Source organism: Barbus barbus (assembly GCF_936440315.1).
Source record: "Barbus barbus genome assembly, chromosome: 24".
Lineage (NCBI taxonomy): Eukaryota > Metazoa > Chordata > Actinopteri > Cypriniformes > Cyprinidae > Barbus > Barbus barbus.
This window is the reverse complement of record NC_136752.1, coordinates 3,817,547-3,842,586: the sequence shown is the minus strand read 5'-3', so window position 1 is coordinate 3,842,586 and position 25,040 is coordinate 3,817,547. Positions and strand designations below refer to the sequence as shown.

The window sequence follows — 25,040 nt, the reverse complement described above, 5'->3', positions numbered from 1 at the left end:
ATGTATCTCATAATTCCATTCGTGTTTTTTCATTGTTTGATGACTTCTCTATTCTTATACAATTTGGAAAACAACATCAGAAATAACATTCACATTTGGCAAGCGTCAAATTCAAGTAAAAATGGGTTTTGTGTGTAAATAAACTCCCAGTACTGCAAATATCTGTCCACTAATGAAACAACTGTTGTGACTAACCGATTTACCATCAGAAGTTCAATCTAGAATCTCTAAAGTTGTCTTTTTTTCTCTCTCTCCGTGTGGCGACAGATATGTGGAGTATTCCTGACATTAAGGCGCCAAAACAAAAATCTGAGGAAGAAATCAAAATGTATTTTCAGTAGTGGTGCAACAGATCACAAAACTCACGATTCGGATCATGGATCGGATCAGCAAAAAACAAAAAAAAGTTTGCTTTTCATTTTGCATGCCAAAAAACCTCTGACCAGCACCAAAAATAGAAAGACAAGATTAGAGTTTGCAAAAAAGCACAAAGGTGAGCCAGAAGAGTTTTGGAACTGTGTTTATGGACCGATGAGACAAAAATGAACCTTTATCTAAGTGATGAGAAAACACTAATGTGGAGAAAGAAAGGGAACTGCAATGATCCCAAGCATACAGCCTCATCTGTAAAGCATGGTGGAGGTGGTGTCATGGCATGGGGATGCATGTTGTCTCTGGAACAGACCCTCTCAACTTTACTGATGACTTGATATATGATGACGGTAGCAGAATGAATTTGGAAGGGTACAAAACCATCTTGCCTACCAATATTCAAGAAAATACCACCAGATTCATTGGGAAGTGCTTCATATTGCATCAGGACAATGACCCAAAACACCCTGCCAGTTCAGTCAAGGAGTTTATAAGGAGTGTTAGATTGCCCAAGTCAATCTCCAGATTTAAATCAGATTGAACATGAATTTCAGCAGCTGGAGAGGAGAGTAAAGGCAGAAACTCCCCAAAACAAGCAACAACTGGAACTGGCTGCATTAAAGACTTATTCTCTACAGCCTTCTTTCTTTGCGTAAACATTTGGGCGGTGTTTTGCAAATCTTCACACACAGTGGCATAGATTTATGGGGGGGGGGGGGGGGGGTGTTTAAATGAGGCGTTTTAGGAACGAGTCTTAAACTTTTAGAAAGGGTTTGAGACTTTAGTCTTTGCAACTTCAGGGATCTTATCTATGCATGAACAGCTTGTAACACTCCAGAGAGAAAGGAAAACTTGAAATCGCATCATATGACCCCTTTAATAATATCAAATATTTACTAACAGCAAGTGTGGCAAAAAGTTCATTCTAGAATCATATTCTAAGGAATGAAGAGATGCGTGACCTGCACTGTGTATTTTTTAGTGGCTAGTTGGCTTAGAAGTCAAAATAATACATCTTCAAGTCTCTGTGATACTCTGGGCTCTAGAGAGTTTGGTTCCTCCTTGAGTGAAAGTCTGCAGGACTGTTTTGCCTGTTTTATTGTCTGCCAAGTGAAAATGTTGACTCTTACTACTTAGCATGCTTTCCCTCAACAAGTACTAGGAGTGCTTGCAAACACAAATGATTTCCTTGTAATCAATTTAATAAAATGTCTAGACAGTCTAAAATACTCTGATGAATTATGAATCTAGTTACATACACCCTGGTCCTATTCTGTAACTTTATTCAAGATCTATTTTGTGTAAAGGGGAGCATGACAGTAGAAATCAACAGTGATTTAGTCACGCGACAGTGTAGCTTATGTACCTGATTAATCATCAGAGAAGCCCAGTTACAGTAATCTAGAGTTTGCCATGTCTTCCTCCGGCTCTCCATGTGTCGCTGCTGCTCATGCTCCCTGCGGTGTCAATCACACTGCTGCCGTGGTGATAACAATGACATTCATCTATTCCTCTCATTTAGCAGCTTCTGTAGGCAGCGCATTAACACGACTCAAGATCACCTCCAGCAGGCCAAGCTCATGCAGAACAATGCTGGAGGAATATCAGCCAGTCTTTAACAGGACGATCGGGATCTCAGTACCAAACAAAAGCCAACGTTTAGTTCATAAAATAGAGAATAAAAATACTTTAATAGGTAAACATATCTTAAAATTGATATATTTGAATGGTAACACTTTAGAATAGGGAACACTTCTTCACTATTAACTACAACTTTTCCCTCCATAAACTCCTAATTTGCTGCTTATTAATAGTTAGTAAGGTAGTTGTTAAGTTTAGGATTAGGGATGTAGAATAAAGCATTTATACGTGCTTAATTACTACTAATAAATGGCTAATATTCTAGTAATATGCATGCTAATAAGCAACTAAGAGACCCTAAATTTCACAATACTGTTGACCGATTAAATGCCACAGATGAGAGGTCAAAACAGTATGTCTATTTCAGTGCTGTGATGTAAAGCATCGAAATCATTTCATTTCTGCAACAAAGTTTGTGACTTCCACTTGTTATTGGCACAGTCATGTTGATTTGAGTCAACTCTGCTCTTTATGACATAAATATATATATATTTCATATCACAGTTATTTGCTGCAAATTATAAATGATAAGAATTATTCATAGAGTTCATTGCTGCGTGTCAGTGACTCAATGAAGTCTGCATCTGTCACTTAGCTCCCATGATGCCTCATTTATCCGGACACGATGAGCGACTGTCACTGCTCAGTACATCAGGACTGGATGATTTAGCCATATTCCTATTCATATTTAAGTACTACATTACAATTTTTACTTTCATTAGACCTTAAAAAAACTTTATTCAATTTCAGATACTTATGAAAAAAAGTTTTATTCAAGTTGGTGATTTTCATTTATTTAAAATAACTAAAAACCAAATCCATTAATATTTTCTTTGCGATAAGAACAATTTAATTTCTGCTTTTTTTTTGTTTGTTTTTCTATAACATGTCTTCTAACCAGACGTGACATTATTCATCAACAAATGAAGAGTTCATTTGTAAAATCAGATGATTTTCATAGTGCATTCCAATTCATCTTATTTTGATTAAGTTATAAAATAACTAAAAAAAATACAACTCAATAAAAACATGATTTTTGAAAAAAAAACTGATATCTGTTTTTGCAAATGATAACCTGAACGTTTTGTTCCTGGGCTCGGTTTCTATTCCTGTCCACAGTCGAATCTCATTGGTCCAACATTCTGCATCCATATAACCGCATATTAAATATTAAATATATTCCGGCTGGCCGTAATCGTGTTGCTTAGCACAGCATTTTTACTTTAAACATATTCAAACGTGCCATATGTTTAAACCACGAACCACAGTGGTGTTTGGTGTAAAATCATTCTGCTAAATATCTTGCAGAATATACATGCACAACTATATTTAAGGAGAATATTTCCAGTGAACAATACTTCGTTTCTTGTGGAATACAGCACACAACTCATATGGACAACTTCCAGCGAGACAAATGTGTTTGGACAGGACACGGTGTAATTGTAGACATCAGGGTTTAAGGTGCTACACAACAATAAATCAAGCAAAGCTGGCGGACGCGAGCGGGCTGTTCTTACCGATGAGCTCTGTGGGCGTCTTCTCTATGAAGTGCTCACACAGCCTGATGAACATCTCTGTCGTCTCTGCTGCGGGGCATTCGGCGTGACTGAACGAGACACAAACACATCCGTATGAAGGTGACAGACCAAAGCTAGCATGTCATACTGAAGTCTTCAGCTGCGAAGAGCTGAGGTTCACACAGAAGAGAATTAATATACTCTCAACAAAGTTCTTTTTCATTCTTCTTTTAGTGGTAAAAGGCCACGTTTGTGCTAAACTTCATCACACCAATTCACTCTTTTATTTAGCTTGAAGCATATCGGGCCCTAAATTCATACAGCAGTTATTTGTTTTTTAGAGCATGCTGTCAGATTGGTTGTGTTTAACATCTAAGCAAGTGAAAAACATCTGTATTGTCTGATTAATTTATGTCATTATATATTTATGCCCTATCCTTGTACTTGTAACCCTAAACAACAAGGTCTATTATTGAGCATCATTAGCACAGCGCTGTAAAAATACAACAGATCATTTGATTTTTAGGAGTATTTTAGGATTTAACATTGTACTGTGACAAAACCTAATGCGATGCCAAATGAAATTCTGAAATCTGTTATGTTTGCTGGGATCTTTCTGCTGTTCGCTTGTTAAGTCTGAAGTCACGTGTCACTATTTCCGGGTCCAAACGCTCTATCAGATGCCAAAAGCAAACAACAAATGGTGCTAATATACACTCACGGTGTGATGCATGTAGGACTACCAAAAAAACATGATCTTTATCTCCAAAACAAAATCTCAGAAGGCCAGATTCATCTTTTACGAATCAATAAAATATTGGTGTCCAGAATGCCGTAACCAAAGACAGTAGTGTACACCAGGAGTTTTTAAAAGCATAGCTTAAATGTATCTCGTTCTCAGTTGAAACGAGTTGAGGCTTGGACCCAGAAACAGTTTTTCTTACGTCAAAACTTAACAAGCGGTTAATATTTCAAATGCAAGAAAAGCAACACAGCATTGGGTTTCTGTAAGTCACATACCCTTTGCAGGCAAGTTTGACGTATTTGATTCCTTCTTTTTCTATCTCTGCCCGGTCATAGAAGCGGCTGGTGTTCGTCAGGTCCACCAGCAAACCCATCTTCACCTGAGGACAGGTCAGCATCATTAACACCGCTCAGTCACAAGAGCATTACATATCAGTTTAAAGGCATCGTTTACACAAAATTGACAATTATGTCACCCTCCAGTTGTTCCAAAGTCTCTTTCTTTTGTTGAACACTACAGAAGATATTTTAAAGAATGATGGTAACCAAACAGTTGACGGTAGCCATTGACTTCCATAGTATTTTTATTTTATATGCCATGGAAGTGAGAGGCTGCCACCTACTGTTTGATTGCCAACATTCAGAAGAAAGAAACAGAAGTTTGGAACAACTTTAAGGGTAAGTCAGTTTTTAATTTTGGGTGAACTATCCCTTTAAGTGGATGTCCATATACCTTTAAGCTTTTGAGATAGTTGGACAGCATGCTGGGATGAAACCTGTTCTCCTCTGGGACGTTATCATCATACCGCGGTCCAAGCATGGTTTTCATGGGCAGAAATTTGCCTGCAGAGAGAAATCATCATGACATGTACTTTAACTTAATAAACACTCACAATGATGATTTGGTACAGTAAACCTTTACAAAGACTACTGCTGTGGTACTACAGTACAATGACAGCCTAAGATGGTAATACCAAGGTATTCAATTAATGATATTCATGTAGCAAATTTAATTTGACCACGCCCCCTAAAACAGCTCATTTAAACACGCCCCCACATGTCTACGTCACGGTGTGAGGAGATTAGTAAAACACCACCCAAATGTGTACGCAAAGAAAGAGGGCGGTGATTTTTATTCTCACTGTAGTATTATTGCTGCCAAGTCCTGGAGACGCTGTGTTTCGTTGTGAAAGTACTTTATTTGGGCTTCCAAGAGAGGACACAACTAGAAATCAGTGGTTAAGCTGTATTTACAACACTGTTCCAGAACAGTTCAACCCAAATATTAGAGTGTGTGCAGCGCATTTTACGGAGGACAATTTCCTGAACCTGGGAGATTAGCCTGAAAGCTGTTTCTATAAAGTGGGGCAATTCCAACTTTGCAAGGACAGTCTGGCGCTTCTGACTCGCAGCCTGTAAGTATGTTTTAAAGAATCTGCCACAAACGTGAGTTTTGAGCTGTGTAGAGTAGTGCTTGTTGTTTCTCCGATCACAAATGCAGACATCAGGGTTCTCAAGTCTCACGCATTCACCGTGAGACTCACTCATTTCAAGCACTTCACATGCTCTCACGCCACACCTTGTATTTCTCACGCTGAGAAAGGGATAACTTGTCCCGCTATATGTACAATTAATAGACGAGGGAATACGGAGGCAAGTTCTCTGCCGAGTTCATCGCTCTCTGGACTCTCGAGTTATACGGAGATAAATCAGCCAATCAGAAATTAGGATGTTGTTGTTTCCGGTTAAATTACGCGATTCTGCCGCACACGTGTTCGTTACTAAGCAACATGGATGCACGCACACATGGAGAAAGATCTGATAAATGCTGTAGGTAACCCCTTCATTTTTTTTTTTTTCGATTTTAAGATTCCTGGACGAAATCACTTGCCTGTGAAAAGATAGTGAGAGCTGATTTTGGGGAATATAGCTAAATTCGTGCTAAAGTTTATTATTGATGCAGTCAAAAAAACTCTCCAACTGCTTTGCAACCAGAAGCTTTAAATTAGCTTTGGCTTCCTGAAAGGAAAGTACTAGAGATGTTATAACAGTTGGTAAATCTGATAAAAGAAACAGACAAATTCATCCAAAAGAAATTTTACAAAGAAATTTGGCCCCAATTTGGTGTGTGTGTGTATGAGAGAGAGATAAAACATTTCAGATTATGCTTTTTTTGTTTAGTCTTTTCTGTTGTGTTTGTTGCACCTTTTGATGCCTTTATGACGGGATAGGGGGCTCCCATATAAAGCAATGTGGCTTCCCCACTCAAATTCAGATGCAGTGTGAATCAGGGTATCTTCCATTCATTCGTTTTTTATTTAATATTAAAAAGAAAAATAAGAAAACAGTTCTTTTTTTTTATGTTTTTCAATTTTTCAATTTTTAGCAATGTATGACCCCTTTAATAGCGTTGCTCAATTTTTTTTATTTTATATAAATATATGTACTATATTTATATAAATAAAAACAATAGAAATCTCAGGGAATAAACCAATTGAAATATTGTTGAGGTACTCAGCTGAATGTTATAAATATGCTCAAAATATGTTAGGAACCCCTCCTGTATGGTGATCACACTACAAGCCATACTATGTCCGATCTCATGAATATTAATTAGGTCACAGCCTCCACCAACCAGAGCTTCCAAGGAGCCGTTGAGAAACACGGAAGCCTATGGGAGTGTTTCTCAACGGCTCTGCTCATTAATATTCATTAATATTCCTAAACTGCGCCTTCATCATAGTACGATTCGTTAATCTCTGGATGACGTCTGCCTCTCAGCAAATCAGGAGTCCGAACGTAACACAAGTCGATTAATATTCATGAGTCAAGCGCGCGTAATCCCGCCTCTTACCCAGTGACGTACTTGTGTTGATCTGCGTGTAGTGAAGCTAATCTGGCTAGCCACTCAACTAAAAACCATACAAAACAAGTTTAGAGAGGCCCTTGTATCTACTTTGACGTCGCACATGTTCCTAATTAAAGATACACGTAACGTTAGTTAAGTCATCATTGGTTTATTGTGGCACACGACGCAGTGCAATGTTAGCTGTAAATCAGTGCTATGAACAAGCTCAGGCTAATGTAGCTAACTCTCTGTTCGACTGAAAGCATTGAGTTTAATCAGGTTTACTGAAGCTGCACTCACGCAGATCAGCGCTTATGCTCTCTAATATAATACCAAGAAGAACCGAGATCATTGTATCATTAGAGAGCGAGTGTGGATTACTCAAGATCAGCTTTGTTGACAAGTGTGTGATAGATGCTCACCAGCCACAGGTTGTCCTCTCCTGGGACAGTTCTTCCATCGCGGAGGAGCTCCGGTTTGAGACATGCTCCCGCGGATAGAGACAGAGCCCGAACCCGAGCCCGGTCTGGAGGATCTCCGGTGATCCGCTGCTGCCTGGGCCCTTCACTTCCCACAAACCCCGGCACTGTTAGCGGTTCACGGCTTTATCAAGAGCTTCGCGCTGTATAGAGGCTCGTCCTCGGGTCTGCAGTCATGAGATGAGCTCCATGAGGCGTCCGCTTCTCAAACACTGCTCAGAAGTAAACAGTAATTCTCCACGTTGTTCCGCAGTTCTGTGCTTTTTACCTTTTACCACTGAACCCCGACAGCAGTGACTACAGGCGACCAGTAGGGGGTGCTAGACACCCAGAGAGAGAGAGAGAGACAGAGAGAGAGAGAGAGAGAGAGAGAGAGAGAGGAGAGAGAGAGAGAGAGAGAGAGAGAGAGGGGAGAGAGAGAGAGAGAGAGAGGGAGAGAGAGAGAGAGAGAGGGAGAGAGAGAGAGAGAGAGAGAGAGGAGGGAGGGAGAGAGAGAGAGAGAGAGAGAGAGAGAGGAGAGGAGAGAGAGAGAGAGAGAGAGAGAGCGGGAGAGAGACTTACACAGTGGTAAAAAATAAAAAAAAAATACTTAAATATACCATTTACCAAGCCACATTGTTAGTATAAGTGTACATGTAATTTAATTGTTTTTGAGTTCCTACTATAACATTACTTCCATCATTCATTATTTTCTTGTATTTTTGTATCATTCTCTTTTCTAAAAATGGCAAACAAGCCATAGCCTACTGACTATTTTAAAAGTTTGTGATGAAATCACTTAGTGTTTCTACAAGGAATATTCAAGGTCTAAACTCATCAGTCTTCAGCCTAAAAAGCAGCAATTCTGACTTTATGAAAGAACTTGAAGAGATAGATGTCATCATCTTACAGGAGACCTGGTGTAGAGGAGATGTGTTCACTGGCTGTCCCTCGGGATACAGAGAGATAATATTACTATCAGTCACACAGCGGAGAGACTCGGGAGGGATGATCATCTGGATTAAATCTGAACTGGCCATAGAATTAGTTAAAAGAGATCAATACCACCTGTGGCTGAAAATACAAAAAGTATTAATATCAGCATCTCAGCCTGTTTTCCTGTATGTCATATATATATACCCCCCTCGAGTCTCCGTATTTCAAAGAGGAAACCTTTCAAAACATTGAACAAGAAATCAGCCATTTCCAGGCCCAGGGAAATGTGCTGCTTATGGGTGATTTAAACGCTAGAACCGGAGAACAATTAGATTTCTTAGAATCACACGGTACCAGATTCATCACTGGCAATAACGACTTGTACCCTTCTTACCCCGCCAGAGAAAACTGTGATCAGACAGTGAACGCTCACGGACGGCAGCTGCTGCAGCTCTGCCGAGGACTGGCTCTGTACATCGTCAACGGAAGACTGCGAGGAGACTCCTACAGCTCAGCTCTCGGTAGCAGCACTGTAGATTATACCATCACAGATCTCCACCTTTCCTCTTTGAGAGCATTCACAGTCAAACTTCACTACTGTGAGGCACTAAAACAATATAAAGCCACACTCCGGCAGAAAAAAGCACAGTTTTTGCAAAACCAGTTTGAAGAAATTGAAAAATCTATAAATTCACACAAATTTTGGGATAAATGGAAATTATTATACAAACCAAATCAAGAAATTCTGTCCATCCAAGATGGGGAGACGTGGAAAACTCATTTCCAAGAATTATATAGCCCATCCGAAATTCACAATTTGAATCAAAATGAAATAATTAATAAACTAGACAATTTAGAAAGATCGATTAAAGCGAATCAAAACCCCTTAGATTTCCCCATAACAATGAAAGAATTGGAAGATAAATTACGGGTCCTCGAGCCCAAGAAAGCCTGTGGTGTCGACAGCATCCTGAACGAGATGCTGAAACACACAGAGCAAAGCTTCAAACTGGCCATGATACAACTCTTCAATGATGTTCTGTGTGTCGGGTTCTTCCCTGAGATCTGGAACAAGGGCCTCATCAGCCCCGGAGATAAACTAGACCCCAACAACTACCGAGGCATCTGTGTGAACAGTAACCTGGGGAAGGTGTTCTGTAGCATCTTAAACACCAGACTGTTACACTTCCTTACGAAGCACAATGCCTTGAGTAAATGCCAAACTGGCTTTCTTACAAAATGTCGCACATCCGATCACATTTTTACATTACAAACACTAATTGACAAATATGTCCATCAAAACAAAGGAAAATGTTTTGCTCGTTTCGTTGATTTCAAGAAAGCATTCGATTCAATCTGGCATGAAGGACTATACCTAAAACTTATCCACAGTGGAATAGGGGGAAAATTCTATGATTTGATCAAATCAATGTACACAGCCAGCCATTGTGTGGTTAAAATTGGGAACCAAAGAACCGAATTCTTCCCCCAGGGGCGTGGAGTGAGACAGGGATGCAGTTTAAGCCCCACCCTCTTCAACATTTACATCAACCAATTGGCCAACATATTAGAACATGCCCCCTTTCAAGGTCTCACTCTACACGACACAGAGATAAGATGACCTGGTCCTCCTGTCGCCCACTGAAGAGGGGCTTCAGGACAGCCTGAATCTGCTGGAGGATTACTGTCAGACCTGGGCCCTGATGGTCAACCTCCAAAAAACTAGAGTAATGATGTTCCAGAAACGCTCCAGATCTCAGGGACCAACACACACATTCACACTATCACACAGAACCATTGAAACCACAAAAACATACTCTTACCTCGGCCTGAAAATAACCCCAAACGGTCATTTTGCTTTGGCTGTGAATGAACTCAAAGAGAAAGCTCAAAGGGTTTTCTATGCCATAAAAAGATCCATTAAAATCGACATCCCAATCCAAATCTGGCTCAAACTTTTCAAATCTATAATTTAACCAATTGTTTTATATGGGTCCTTCTATAAAATTTGACTTCTTAAATTGGGAAAAACACCCGATCGAAACTCTACATTTTGATTTCTGTAAAATATTACTCAAAGTCCAAAGAAAAACTCCAAACAACGGATGCAGAGCAGAATTAGGCCAATACCCTCTGCTTCTAAACATTCAAAAAAGAGCCCTGAAATTCTGGAAACCCCTAAAAACAAGCGACCCCAACACATACCATTACAAAGCCCTAAAACAGCAAGAGCTGAGCGTAAGTAAGAGTCCCCTCCTTCAGCTGGTGCTGAGACTGACTGAGCTCACACACACAGAGATCAGCCAGCCTCAGGACACACACACACTCATCACACACATTATAAACACAGAAAAACACAAGTACATCACCCATTGGACAAACACCATTAAAAACCAGCACAAACTGGAATGTTAATCGGCCCTAAATGGAGAATACACTGTTGCGATCTACCTGAGCGCCGTGAGTGATGTGAGACTCAGGAAAACACTGACGATGTACAGACTCAGTGAACACAGTCGCATTTAGCATTTTTTTGTTGTTGCTAAAACTAGCCATGTGTTTATATAATAATGCCTTTATTTAGTTTCATTATTACTATTATTTTCTCTAAGCTTTACTAAATGTTCAGAAATTCTAAATCATTTTCTGTTGTTTTAATGCTTTGGCAATACAAAATGTATGTTTTTGTCATGCCAATAAAGCTTTCTGAATTGAATTGAGAGATAGATAGAGAGAGGGAGAGATTTTTTTTTATTTTTACAAACTCTTTATTAACCATTATTTTAACAATTAACACAAAACTTTATAACACTATCTCAACTCATTAATAAAAAACAACTCATCATTAAGTACATAGCACAACCCAACATCACAGCACCATTCAATCTTAAAAACATCAATTGCATTCATCAATTTATAATAATTAAAATCAACAACAACTCTTGATTTAATCATATTTTTAAAACCTGACACAATATGCTTTCCATTTCTCTGTTCGATTTCATTTTTCCTGGAAATATAAATTGCTAATTTAGCTTGACCAACAACAAAATTCATCAATTGACATTTATATTTCTGTAGTCTAGTATATTTGACACCAAATATAAAACATTGTTTTGTGAAAAAAACTCCAAATAATGAAAATAAAAAAGTTAAAAGATCAAAAAGTGGAGAAAGTCGTTTACAATCAATAAAACAATGAAATATTGTTTCTCTTTCTAAACAAAAAGGACACTTATCATTTATATTGGGATTCATTTTACACACAAAAGCATTAACAGCTATGGCACCGTGTAATATCCTCCACTGCAAATCCCCTACCCTTTTAGTCAATGGTGGTTTGTATAATATTCTCCATTCTGGTTTTACTCCCTCTGCCACTTCCAATTTATCTCTCCATACTGTATCTACTTTATCTTTCAATATATGTTTATTAAGTATTTTCACAATGCATCTATATATCACCTTTCCTTTAACATCACAAAAATCAACATTCTCATTTTCAGTCAAACATAATAGAGGATTATTAGACCTGAAATTCTCAAGGTCAGGTACAATTCTGACTTCAGGAAAACAATCCTTAACATCGGGGAAAAAAAGACCCCGTATATAGTTCTCAAGCAAATGTTTTTCTTTTACATTCAACATTCCATTCAGTTTATTCAGAAATTTTTTAACAAACCTTACTGATCTTATCCCCATGTATGCAGCAACATTTTCAGCATCATTTAGTCCAAATCCTGCTTTGTCAACAATATCTCTCAGTTGTAACATTTTCTTAGACACAAGTAAATCTTTTAGGCCTGGGGTATCATCTCCCGACACATCAAGACGACTCCCAAAAATCACTGGCTCCTCAAGCAACCAAAAAAGGGATGTAGCTGACTCTGTCCATTGATGTTTATAAAGCCTCCACACTTTAAAAAGGCTTTTATAAAAAGATGGCAGTCCATTCAAATCTAAAAAAGCATAATCCATTAAAAAAAGTGCAGCATGAAGTCCCAATCTGTTCACTTCACGTAAAATGCTTTGTGCCAAAGGCCTCCACACTAGACCTTGAGGTCCAAACAATAGTCTCTGAATGAACTGCAATCGATAGGTTGCTCCTCTGCTCACAAGATTAACTACGCCTTGACCTCCTTCATCTCTTGGCAGAAAAATAACACTTTGAGGGGTCCAATGCAAGTTGTCCCAGAAAAAATTCACCAACTCTCCTTGAAGCTTTGGTAAAAGTCCAACAGGTGGATCAACACAAGCAAGTTTATGCCATATAGAGGATCCCACCAGATTATTAATTATAAGTGTACGTCCTCTATAGGATAATTGAGGTAGTAACCACTTCCATTTTTGTAACCGTCCTTTAATCTTTTCAAACATACCATCCCAATTCTTTTGAACAGAGTCATCATCACCTAAAAAAATTCCAAGGTATTTTAAACCACCTCTCTTCCGGATCAAACCCCCAGGTAAATTGGGGGGATTCCCACTCCAATCACCCAAAAGTAGGGCATCACTCTTTCCCCAGTTGACTTGTGCAGAAGAAATGTTTTTAAAATCATTAACAATAAATTCCATTTTCTTAACATCATCAAGACTTGAAATAAAAACAATAACATCATCAGCATAGGCAGAAAGGTGCAAAGAAACATTACAGTGAGGTATAGAAAAACCATTCAACTCAGACCTTAATTTATGAAGTAAAGGCTCAATGGCCAGGGTGTACAGCATTCCTGACATAGCACAGCCCTGTCGGACTCCCCTTCGTACTTCAAAAGTAGCACTCAAACCACCATTGACTTTGAGTACACTCTGAATGTTACTGTACATAACTTCAATCATTTTTATAAAAACTGGATTAAAACCAAAAACCTCTAAAACTTGTCTCAAATATGCATGTTCTACATGGTCAAAAGCTTTTTCTTGGTCTAAAGAAATTAAACCACAATCAATACCTAATATTTTTGCAACTTCCAAAACATCTCTAACCAAAAAGATATTATCAAATATTAATCTATTCGGTACACAATAATTTTGGTCAGGATGTACTATTTGACTCATTACTTTGCTTAACCTTGTAGCTAGAGCTTTTGATAATATTTTATAATCAGCACACAAGAGAGAAACTGGCCTCCAATTACTTATTTTTTGAAGATCTCCCTTCTTTGGTAACAAAGCGATAACAGCTCTTCTGCAGCTTAATGGCAGCAAGCCATTGTTTAGACTATCATTAAGAACCAAAAAGAGATCTTCACCAATCACTGGCCATAAAATCTTATAAAAATCTACAGGAATTCCATCAATACCAGGACTCTTCCCATTTTCCATACTCATCATAGCTGTATACAATTCATTTTGTGACAAAGGATGTTCAAGCATAGTGTTAGATTCTTCATCAATCTTTGGAAGATCCTTAAAAAAACTAGAGTCCTCAATTTCTCCTTGAAGCACTTCACATTTATATAGTTCTGAATAAAAATTAACAGCATGTTTACGTATTTCACTTGACTCAGTAAGTAACTTTCCTGTATTAGATCGTAACGAGTGAATAATGCGACTTTGACCATTCTTTCTTTCTAAATTGAAAAAAAACTTAGAAGGTGCATCCATCTGTGTAATACTTTGAAAACGTGAACGAATTAATGCACCTTGTGCTTTCACACCTAATAAATCTGCAAGTAAATCTTTTTTAGATTTGGAAGTTTCAAAATCATCACTATCCCCTGTAACAGCTGTTGTATTAAAATTATTTACTATTTCGTTTTCTAACTCTTTCATTGACTGAATCATTGCTTTAGTAACATTAAAAGTGTACTCTTGACATAATTGCTTAATCTGAACTTTACCACAATCCCACCACTGCTGTAATGAACTATAAAGCTGTTTTTGTTCTTTAAAATTTTCCCAAAACGCAGAAAAAACATCAAGAAAATTCTCATCATTTAAAAGTGATGTATTGAAGTGCCAATAAGCACTCTTTAACTTCACAGAATTAACAAAAATGTTGCAAATGACTGAACAGTGGTCTGAAAAACCAACTGGGATTATTTTGCAATCTTTAACAAAATTAACTTGAAAATTAAACACATAAAACCTATCAAGTCGTGCCATTGAAATTAGGTTGTCTCTGCTATGTGCCCAAGTATATTGTCTATTCTTATTATGTATGTTCCTCCACACATCACATAAGTCAAACATTCTTATTAACTGTGTGAGTGCTTTTTGTGAGGCAATATGCGGCTCCAAGTGATTTCTGTCCAATTTTTCATTTACTGTGCAATTAAAATCTCCACCTAAGAATAGTAATTCTTCTGAACTTACATCTTTAATGACAGCACTAAATGTATCAAAAAAACCAACCCTTTCATGGGAGCATAAATATTTAAAAAAGTCATTATAACACCCTCAAATTTTGCTTTCACTTTTAAAAAGCGCCCTTTAACTATTTCCTCTACTTCACAATAAATTGGTGATAATTGTCTTGAGAACAAAACAGCTACGCCTCCACTATTGGAGGACAAGTGACTCATAAAAACTTGACCATCCCAATCCTTTTTCCAGTCTATCTCATTAACTAAATCACCATGTGTTTCTTGAACGAAGGTAACATCAAGACGCTTTAATTTGATAAACTCAAACAAACACATTCTCTTCTGACTGTCTCTAGCACCATTCAGATTGAGGGTTCCAATTTTAAAATCTCTCATAATTAATGGTGTTTTAAAAAAAAATGAAACAGTCAACAAAACTAAGATCAAAAAGGAATTACACCATATCTTGTTTTCCATCTTTAAGGATTTGCTTTTTGATTTTACTCACAATTTTCCTCAGACGGTATACTTCCTTATCAGCAAATGCACCTTCTTTCATCAAGATCTTTACATCATTAATGAAAATAGAACAGTCGGGAAAATAGTCCTCAACCTGAACTCCTGGTAGCCCCTTTGTATCTCTCAAAAACTTACTAATTTCTTCAGCTTTATGAACTGTTGGCTGATTTTCACATTCATTTTCATTTTGTGATGAAAGATATGAACAGCCAGAAGCATTAGAATCCGTCGAGTCACCATCATTGTCTGATACTGTACTTTCAGTCTCATTTTTGTCTTTTTTAATTTGTTTAGTCACCTTACTTTGACAAACTTTTTTTCTTTTAGTGGGGACTTTGAAGATCGACTCAGTTTCCATCTCCAATTCAACACCAACCTCACAGACAGTTTTTTCAGATATATTATCTGTAACTACAGTGGTGTTTCCTTTTATGCCAGTCATCTCAGATCTCATTGAATCAGCTACAACAGAAGTACCTGCAACCACCTCGGCCATAGTGGGGTTTTTTGATTCAGTCACAACTGGCAGGTCAGCGACTGGTTCATCAGCAATAGATGCTGCAACAACATCTGTGACGGACACAACCTCAGAAACATTACTCTGAGAGTTTGTCTGAGCAGCATCAATTCCATCCATTTTGTTAGGACAGGCACGTATCAGATGACCAATTTTATTGCAGCCGAAGCACTTCATTATGCTCTCAGATGTTGCATAGATTGTGTAGTTGAAACCCTCAACTTTAACATTAAAAGACAAATTCAATTCATCAGTGTTGTTTTTCAAGATCATGTAAACTTGTCTCCGAAAAGACACTACATGCTTCAACAGAGGTGATTTACAGCCAAAAGCTATTTTCCTAATAGGTGATACTAGCTTACCGAATGAAGACAACTCTTTAGCAATACATTCATCAGAAACAAAAGGAGGGACATTCGATATCACAATCTTTCTAGACGGACTGCTAAGAGGAAGTACAGGTGTAAGTTCATTGTTAATTACAATTCCCTTTTGAACAACCTCATTCGCTTTTTCGATCAAATTCAGAAACAGAACAATCGCATTGTTCATCCTAGACGCAGAGACTATGGAATCACAACCCACCACGCCACCAACTGCCAAAACACATTCCTCCACACTAACCCTACACATAACTTTAATTCCATGGCGTCGAGTTAAACAATCACAGTTTACTGCACCTGAAGTGGCCATGCTTCCCGGCAAACAATTATGCCGGGAGCGGACACCCACAACTTTCTTTAACAACGAGACTTAATCTTTAACAACAAGTAACCACACACAACAAAACAAAACAAACAAACACAAAAAAAGTTTGGAAGAAATCACACTCAGACTCACCGCACGCTCCTCACACTCGCTCAACAAACGCTCACGCATGCGCAGAGAGAGAGGGAGAGAGAGAGAGAGAGAGAGAGAGATCACATCACACTCAGACGACCCCTCCACATCAACAGAAGGAACACTAAAACCAGAAGTCGCTCTTTTAATTGAATCAAATGGAAAATTTATTGATGAAAATAAACTCTTTCCCAAACACAGTGACCAAATTCTGGTGTCCAAACACTCAGAGCGCACTCAAATCGCTAAGTGTAGACAAACTGGGATCCCCAAGCCATATAATAATCCACACCGGCACAAACGACCTGAGAGACAAACAGGACAGGATGGCTACATCATTACAAACAGTGATTGAAAAGGCCTCAACCACCTTCCAAAATGCTAAAATTATCATCTCCACACTGCTGCCCCGAAAAGATTTCCATCCTGACACTATCCAGCGGGTGAATGCCAACCTCTCCCGTGCCTGTGCGCTTAAACCCAATGTGCACCTGGCACACCACCCCACCCTGGACTTCACATGCCTCTACGACCATGGCCATCTGTACAAAACAGCTGTTCCTGTCTTCGCCAGGACCGTCAAAGATGTGGCCCTGAATCGGAACCGCAACAGCACCCCCAGGAGCAACAGAGTCCAACAAACTCCACCCAGACCTGTAAGAAAGCACAGTGTACCCCCAGAGAGAACATCCTGAAGACAACAGCACTCTCACATGCTAAGACCATCCCAGCCAACACCTGAGCATCTTCTCCCAGCCCTCACATCCTCACATTCAGTGAATCAGGCCAGACCAAAGCCACTCCTGCCAACCCCCTACCCCCCTCATACACAGCAGGCCCCTGGCAGTCACAGCTATGCTCAGATTGTGAGCAGAAAACCCACAACAGCACCAGTGCAAGCCACAACAACAGAGCTAAGAGACATCCGTCAGATGGTCAACCTCATCTGCTCACACCTACTGTCATAGGTCAAAACTTATCAACAAAACTAAGACCCTATGAACAACAAAGCATTTATAATATCAAGTTGGAATATTCAAGGCCTGAGATCATCTACCTTTGACCTCAAAAGCAGAAACACAGATTTCAATTCAGAAATAAAAAATTCAGACATCATCATCCTGCAGGAGACATGGAGCAGAGATGGACCCACCGGCTGCCCCAAAGACTACAGAGAACTCCTCATCCCATCTATTAAACTGCCTGGAGTGACACAAGGAAGAGACTCAGGAGGCATGCTTATTTGGTACAGATCAAATCTTGTTCATGCCGTCAAAGTAGCTAAAACAGGACAATCCTATACATGGTTAGAAATTAATAGGACAGTCACCGCAACAGAGAAAAACATCTTCCTATGTGAAGAACAGGTGAAGAACTGGACACACTTAACTCTCAGGGGGACAAACACCTGCCTGGAGGTGACGTCCTCCCCCCCACCTATACACACACGAAGACACAATTATGATAAAACAACAAACAAAAGCAGAACACATCTTCTTCATCTGTGTCGCACACTATGTACATAGTCAATGGCAGACTAAGAGGAGATTCCTACGGTAGATACACCTACAGCTCACCTTTTGGTAGCAGTACAGTCCACTATTTTCTTACAGACCTTAACCCACATTCCCTCAGAGCGTTCACAGTCAGCCAACTAAACCCACTATCAGACCATAGTAAAATACACTAAGATAGATACACACATTCATGTGTAAAACAGTAAAGATACATATCTAAGTACAATTGGTCAAACAAAAATTCAAGTCCTATTAGATCAATTCCTCGCCACTCCTTTCCCGCACAACAGTGAAGGTACAAACCTAGCAGTAGACAAGCTGAACAGAATATTTGAGGTCTCAGCAACATTATCAAATTTAAAAACCACAAAAAGAAAAGCAAAAAGACCACATGCCACTGAGAAATGGTTTGACAATGACTGCAAGAGACTTAGGAAAGAAGTAAGAATCCTATCAAACCAGAAACACAGAGATGCTGACAATGAGAACATCCGTCATCTCTATTATGAAAAACTTAAACAATATAGGAATACTTTAAGAAAGAAAAAAGAGCAAAACACAAAAAGTCAACTCAAAGAAATTGAAGAATCCTTAGAATCCAACCACTTCTGGAAACATTGGAATACACTAAACAAATCTTACCATCAAGAACTAGCCGTCCAGAATGGAGATGTTTGGATAAACCACTTCTCCAACCTTTTTAGTAATATAGAAAACAATCAGGAACAAAATGCAATGTGCGAAAAACTAAGGGTTTTAGAGTCGACCATCAAAGACTACCAGAAGCCTTTAGACTCTCCAATTACACGAGCTGAACTATTAGACAAAATACAAACCCTGAAAACCCCAAAAGCCTGTGGTGTCGATGGCATCCTAAATGAAATGATAAAATACACGGAGCACAAATTCAAATTAGCCATCCTCAAGCACTTCAATATCATCCTTAGTTCAGGTATATTCCCCAACATTTGGAACAAAGGCCTAATCACCCCAATCCATAAAAACGGAGACAGAGTTGACCCCAATAACTACCGTGGCATGTGTGTAAACAGCAACCTAGGTCAACTTTTCTGCAACATCCTAAACAGCAGACTAGCTCATATTCTTAGAGACAGAAATGTCCTGAGCAAGTGTCAAACTGGCTTCCAACCAAAATATTACACATCAGACCATACGCTCTCCATACCTTAATCCATAAGCAAATCTACCAAAACAAAAGCTAAATTTTCTCATGCTTTATTGACTTCAAAAAAGCTTTTAACTCCATTTGGCATGAAGGTCTTTTTCTTCAATTAATTCAGTGCGGCATCGGAGGAAAAACATATGACATCATCAAATCGATGTACAAAAACAACCAATTTGCTGTTAAGATTGGTAACAAACACACAGAGTTCCTCCCTCAGTGTCGTGGAGTGAGACAGGGCTGCAGCTTAAGTCCTACCCTGTTCAATATATACATAAATGAGTTAGCCAGGGCTCTGGATCAGTCTTACTCTACTAGACACTGAAGTCAAATGCCTCCTGTTTGCTGATGATCCACTAAAGAGGGTCTACAGCAGCATCTAGACCTCCTGCACAGCTTCTGTCATTCATGGGCCCTGTCAGTTAACCCCAAAAAGACAAAAATAATGATTTTCAGAAAAAGACCCAGCAACCAAGACCAACATCATAGTTTTAAATTAGACAACATGCTCCTTGAGCACAGGCAGAACTACACTTATCTTGGCATAAATATTACCAACACAGGGAATTTGAACAAAGCTGTGAACGACCTGAGAGACAAGGCACGGAGAGCTTTTTACGCTATTAAAAGAAATATCAAAATTGACATCCCAATCAGAATCTGGATAAAAATAATCAAATCGGTAATAGAACCCATCGCAGTCTACGGGTGTGGAGTCTGGGGCCCGCTCACAAACCAAGAGTTCACTAAATGGGACAAACACCCAATAGAGACTCTGCAGACCGAACTATGCAAAGTTTTGCTCCGAGTACAGCGCAAAACCCCAAATAATGCCTGCAGAGCAGAATTAGGATTATACCCATTTATAATCACAATTCAAAAAAGGGCCATTCAATTCCATGCCCACCTAAAAAATAGTGATAAACAGACCCTCCACCACAAAGCCCTGAACTACCAAGAGCTGACACCAGAAAGAAACGCCCTCAGCCAGTTGGTCTTGCATTGGTTTAGTTTAGTGTTTAAAGATATAGGTACATTAATGAAAGGTTGTGGGTTTGAATCTCAGAAGTGTTTATCCATGTGCTCTTGTTGAATCCTGACAGACACTTCAGCATCAGAAAGAGAGACTCTGACCTCTATAATTAGGGCTTCAAGCACAAAAGCTGCTATTTGTACTATTTTAATATTATTCTTCTCTTTTTTTTTCAATGCAAATCACAGAGACCCCAAATTTTGCAGGATGGTCCCAAATGTGGGCATCACACATGGGCCATTACTGGCATTCTGAGCCTTTTAGATATCATAAAATGTTGGAAATCAGACACAGTTTTTAAGATAACTTTTTATGTTATCACGATAGGAAGGTGTAAAACTTTTTAAATGATTTTCAAGTTCAGGCAAGCAAATTGAAGCATTTTTGAAACAAAATACACTCCGGTTTCAGGGTATACCGCGGTTTGGAAAAGTCACTGTTTCAAAACCACTAAAATTTCCTGTTGTACCGTCTCTGTGGTATGAGCAGTTTTTTTACGTCGAAGACGGAAAGTGCACTACTCCCTCAGTTGTGAGCAGCGAAGAGCGTAACACACGACCCCTCCTCCTCCTCCGGTTGGTGCGAGCACGCAGTCAGTGAGAGCCACCTGTGTGTAGCATGCTGGCCGAAGAAGCTGGCGTTTTGGCACCGATTGCTAAATAAATACTTCCAGGTTGTACATAAACTATATATCATCTTCATTTCTCCCTCTGTCACCCCAATCAAGACAGAGAGCCACCCACCCGCCGTTTGTTTCAGTCTTGAAATAAATACTATTTGGCTTGCTACCGAGGCAGATAGCATGGCTAATTAACAGCTAAGGTCAACTAGTTTCATCCCTCACGTTACTTCACAGAGCGGGGAATAGAGCGCTGGAACTATGATGTCAGTTTGTAGGCGAAAACCCGGAAGCGAGTTAGCATTTTAACACGTCCCAGAGTCAATGGGTTTTTTTAATGGGATTTTGGTTAAATACCTTAAATAAGGTCCATGGTTCACACAGGCTCCAAATACTTTCACGTTTTATTCTACGACATAAAACACACCAGTGACTGCATTTTTTTTATTTATAAGGATTAAAAAGAATATTTATTTTCTGATTATTGTTGAGCTACAGGTCAACAATGACTGCACTTAATTTAATTAAGAAGAATTCAGTTATGTATTTTAATTATTTAGCTTGACATGTTTACTGTTCCGAAATGTTCTATATGTTTCTTAAAAATAAAATATATTGTTCAGTGGGAAAAGAAGTTGTTGTTTTTTATCCAGACATTTAAAAAATAGCATATTTTAGAGCTGTAATCGCAAAACCGTGATACAGTGAAACCGTGATATTTTTATCTAAGGTTATCATACCGTGAGAATCTCATACCGGTCCACGCCTACACTTCTGAACAAAATCTTAAGACCAGGGGAGACATTACAAGTATTCGCATTTTGCGTTGGTGGATCGTAACCAAGTACTGCTTCAAAATACCAAAAGAAGAGACTGGAGCAAGAGACAAAAAATAGAGAATAGGCAATTTATTGAAAACTGCATTTAAACTCAAACAGGCTGTTCATCAGCTGATCAAAAGTTTAAGACCACAGCCTGAAAAAGTTAATAAATCTGTGCCAAAATATGGCTTCCGTATCATTGTCCTTCAGGCAGTGACACTGTCATGACCTCCTGATGGCAAAGGCAAAAAGGCTTTCTTTAAGGCCTTTCCTGATGCTGACTGCAGCCCAATAACCATTAGAAGGCATCTGCGAGAGAAGGACTTCAAGAACAAAAAACGTCTTCAAAGGCCACGTCTCCTCTCACGCCACAAACATGCCCGTTTGGAATTTGCAAGGGAGCACCGAACACGGGACGCTGAAAGGTGGAAGAAAGTTTTATTCTCTGATGAGAACATTTTAACCTGGATGGTCCTGATGGCTTCCTAAGTTGCATGACAAGGAGATCCCACTGGAGATGTTTTGTACGCGGCACAGAGGAGGAGGCTCCATCATGATCTGGGGTGCTTTCTCGTTCAGTGGGATAATGCATCTTTAGGTTGTGCAGGGGCGTCTAACGGCGGCTGGCTATGTGGACATGTTGCAGTGGGCATCCCTCTTGACTGAGGGCCCTTGTCTGTGTGGGAATGACTGGGTCTTTCAACAGGACAACGCTGCAGTTTTCAATAAATTGCCTATTCTCTGTTTTTGTATCTTCTTTTGGTATTTTGAAGCAGTACTTGGTTACGATCCACCAGCGTGAAATGCGAATACTTGTAATGTTTCCCCTGGTCTTAAGATTTTGTTCAAGAGTGTATATAAACTGAAAGACCAAAATGTCAAATGAACAGTTTTAAAGACTTATGGTTTTAATGTTAGTGCACTGTGTACACATAATGTTTAAAATAATATGTAAAAATAAAAATACTTATGAAGTTTAAATACACTATTTCTACTTTAACCACTGCTCTGCTAATTTCACTCTGTTAAAGGTAGGGTAGGTGATTTCGGAGAGGCTAGCAATATCAAGCTAGCTTTGAAAGCATAAGATCCCACCCTTCCTGCAAATCACTTTCCAAAGCCACGCCTCCTCCAAATCACATGACCAGGATCAGGCAGACCAGAGGCTAACCAGCGGCACGATGAGTCAGATTACCTCATGTCTCATTCACTGGTGAGAAAACATTACAGTACAAAGAGCATCATATTACAATAATTACATCTTCCATTCTCGCTCACATAGGCGGAGGGTGAACCAACTCCAGGGTAAGGCTATAAGCAGCCAAATCTATTTACTACAAATATCATAAACCCGTCTTTTTTAGGCAAGAACCAGACATGGGTGACATTAGGGAATATTAATACATTAATAAAATATGTTTAATGGGACTGAAGTTGTATTTAACATGATTACAGTTGATTTACATGATTTACGTGATTACAGTTTAATTAAAACATTAGAAATTGATAATATGTAACATTTATTTTCCATGGTTATTCAAACGGCGAATGAATTATATACAGAAAGTGACATTATCACAAACTTTTATCTATGGCGATTTAAGCACTCTGGAAAAATATATACCGTATATATATATTGTTATAATCACTGAAGCTGTATACACTGTTAAATTAATCTCTTTGTACTTACTCTTACATCTGCGCTTTGTTGTTTATGATGAGAGAAGTTCAGAGTTCAGTCAGCGAACGCGCTCACACTCAACAAAACTGATGACTCATCTGAACCTCTCTGATTGGCCAATGCATTCCTAAGCTCAACAGAATCGTGTGTGATTGGTTATAATGCGCAACTCTGCTCTCCTGATTTAATTTATAACATACCGATTGTTTACAGTTTACTCACATAATTTGCGCAAAGCATCATGGGGGTTAGGAAAAATGTGGATGACAGTGTGGCCATTCTGAGCTAAAGTCAGCCATTGCAGAACAAAAATAAGCTAACATAGAAGGTTTATCAAACAAAGAACGTTGTTTTTTTTATTATTATTATATTTTAATTTTAAAATGATTATTTGCTACTGTTTCATTACTCTGGAACACTAAGGGGTAGAAACTTTTTTTTTCACCTGAATCTTTGAGACTACTTTCATTTCCTTCTATAAATATTATTTAGATTACTTACTGGTTCAAAGTTTTAGTTAAGAAACAGTAGCTATGTTTCCATCCAAAGATAAGAATTAAACTTATGCTCAAAACTGGAATATCGCATAAAACATTTGCGAATAAAGTACTGTTTCCATCCAACGAGTCAAAGAGAACAAAATCATCACTTCCTGGTAAACTGGCACTAAATATCACTAAGAAAACTAGGAGAAGCCACTGAATATAATAATTTTCATATAGGCCTATGATAAATTACTTGCGCCTTTGAGAGAGCAGACGAAACACAATAAATGTAGTCATTGCTTTCTGAAGTGGATGCCAGTCGTGTAAGACAATTATACAGAAATACTTTGACAACAGACCATAACAACATATAGATGCTGTGAGCGAGATCAGTCCGCTGCTAGTCAAGTTATCCCATCTCATAGCGCAAAGTCACATCACTTTTTCAATGCACATGGAGGAATTTATTCTGTAAATGTGTTTCCATCGTAGTTTATGCACATTTTTCTTATCGGATAAGCAGTTTATCCTACTCAAAGGTGTGCATAAGTTTTTTTATGCACATTTTTAGGATTTATGTGCATCTTGGTGTTTTCATCCATCTTCATTATTTTTTTTATGCGATATTCCAAAATGCGCATAAAAATAGGTGGACGGAAACATAGCTAGTGTGTTTGTTGAAATCATGTTACCTGGTCAGTTAGATTCAAAACCAATGATTCAGAAAGGATTCAAAGCTTTGTCAAGAAGTGTTGCGAACTCTTCCGTTACTAAACACCACAAATAAAATGATCACAATGTGTTTCGGTATTCTGGCCACGGTGTGAGACGTAGAGGCAGAGAGAATATTAGCAGTGTGGTTTTACGGTCTTACGTGATCCTAAGTGTTTCCCATTTGTCTTCAGCAGCTGAAGTTAAAAACTGAAAGTGTTGAACGAGGAATCCAGCCCAGCAGACCATCTCTCCACAGCTCGAGCCATCTTGAGCAAACCACCGAAAAC

The 25,040-nt window shown here is 38.7% G+C and overlaps 1 protein-coding gene across 4 annotated transcripts in view; it reads right to left on the bottom strand.

Moving 5' to 3' along the window:
* The window catches only part of LOC306843376 (mRNA-capping enzyme), a 136,295-nt gene extending 111,255 nt beyond the window's left edge, over positions 1-25,040 (bottom strand). Inside the window, exons 1-6 of one of the 4 annotated variants that reach the window (XM_079374830.1) lie at positions 24,914-25,040; positions 7,870-7,921; positions 7,545-7,768; positions 5,008-5,117; positions 4,551-4,654; positions 3,531-3,619 (exon numbers count right to left, since the gene is read on the bottom strand). In XM_079374830.1, the coding sequence (XP_079230956.1) occupies positions 3,531-3,619; positions 4,551-4,654; positions 5,008-5,117; positions 7,545-7,608 (367 nt within the window). In that variant the 5' untranslated portion in view covers positions 7,609-7,768; positions 7,870-7,921; positions 24,914-25,040. Of the gene's footprint in view, positions 1-3,530; positions 3,620-4,550; positions 4,655-5,007; positions 5,118-7,544; positions 7,814-7,869; positions 7,922-8,490; positions 8,531-23,563; positions 23,651-24,913 lie in introns of those variants that run through there. The other 3 variants (XM_079374829.1, XM_079374831.1, XM_079374828.1) reach the window with 3 other exon arrangements.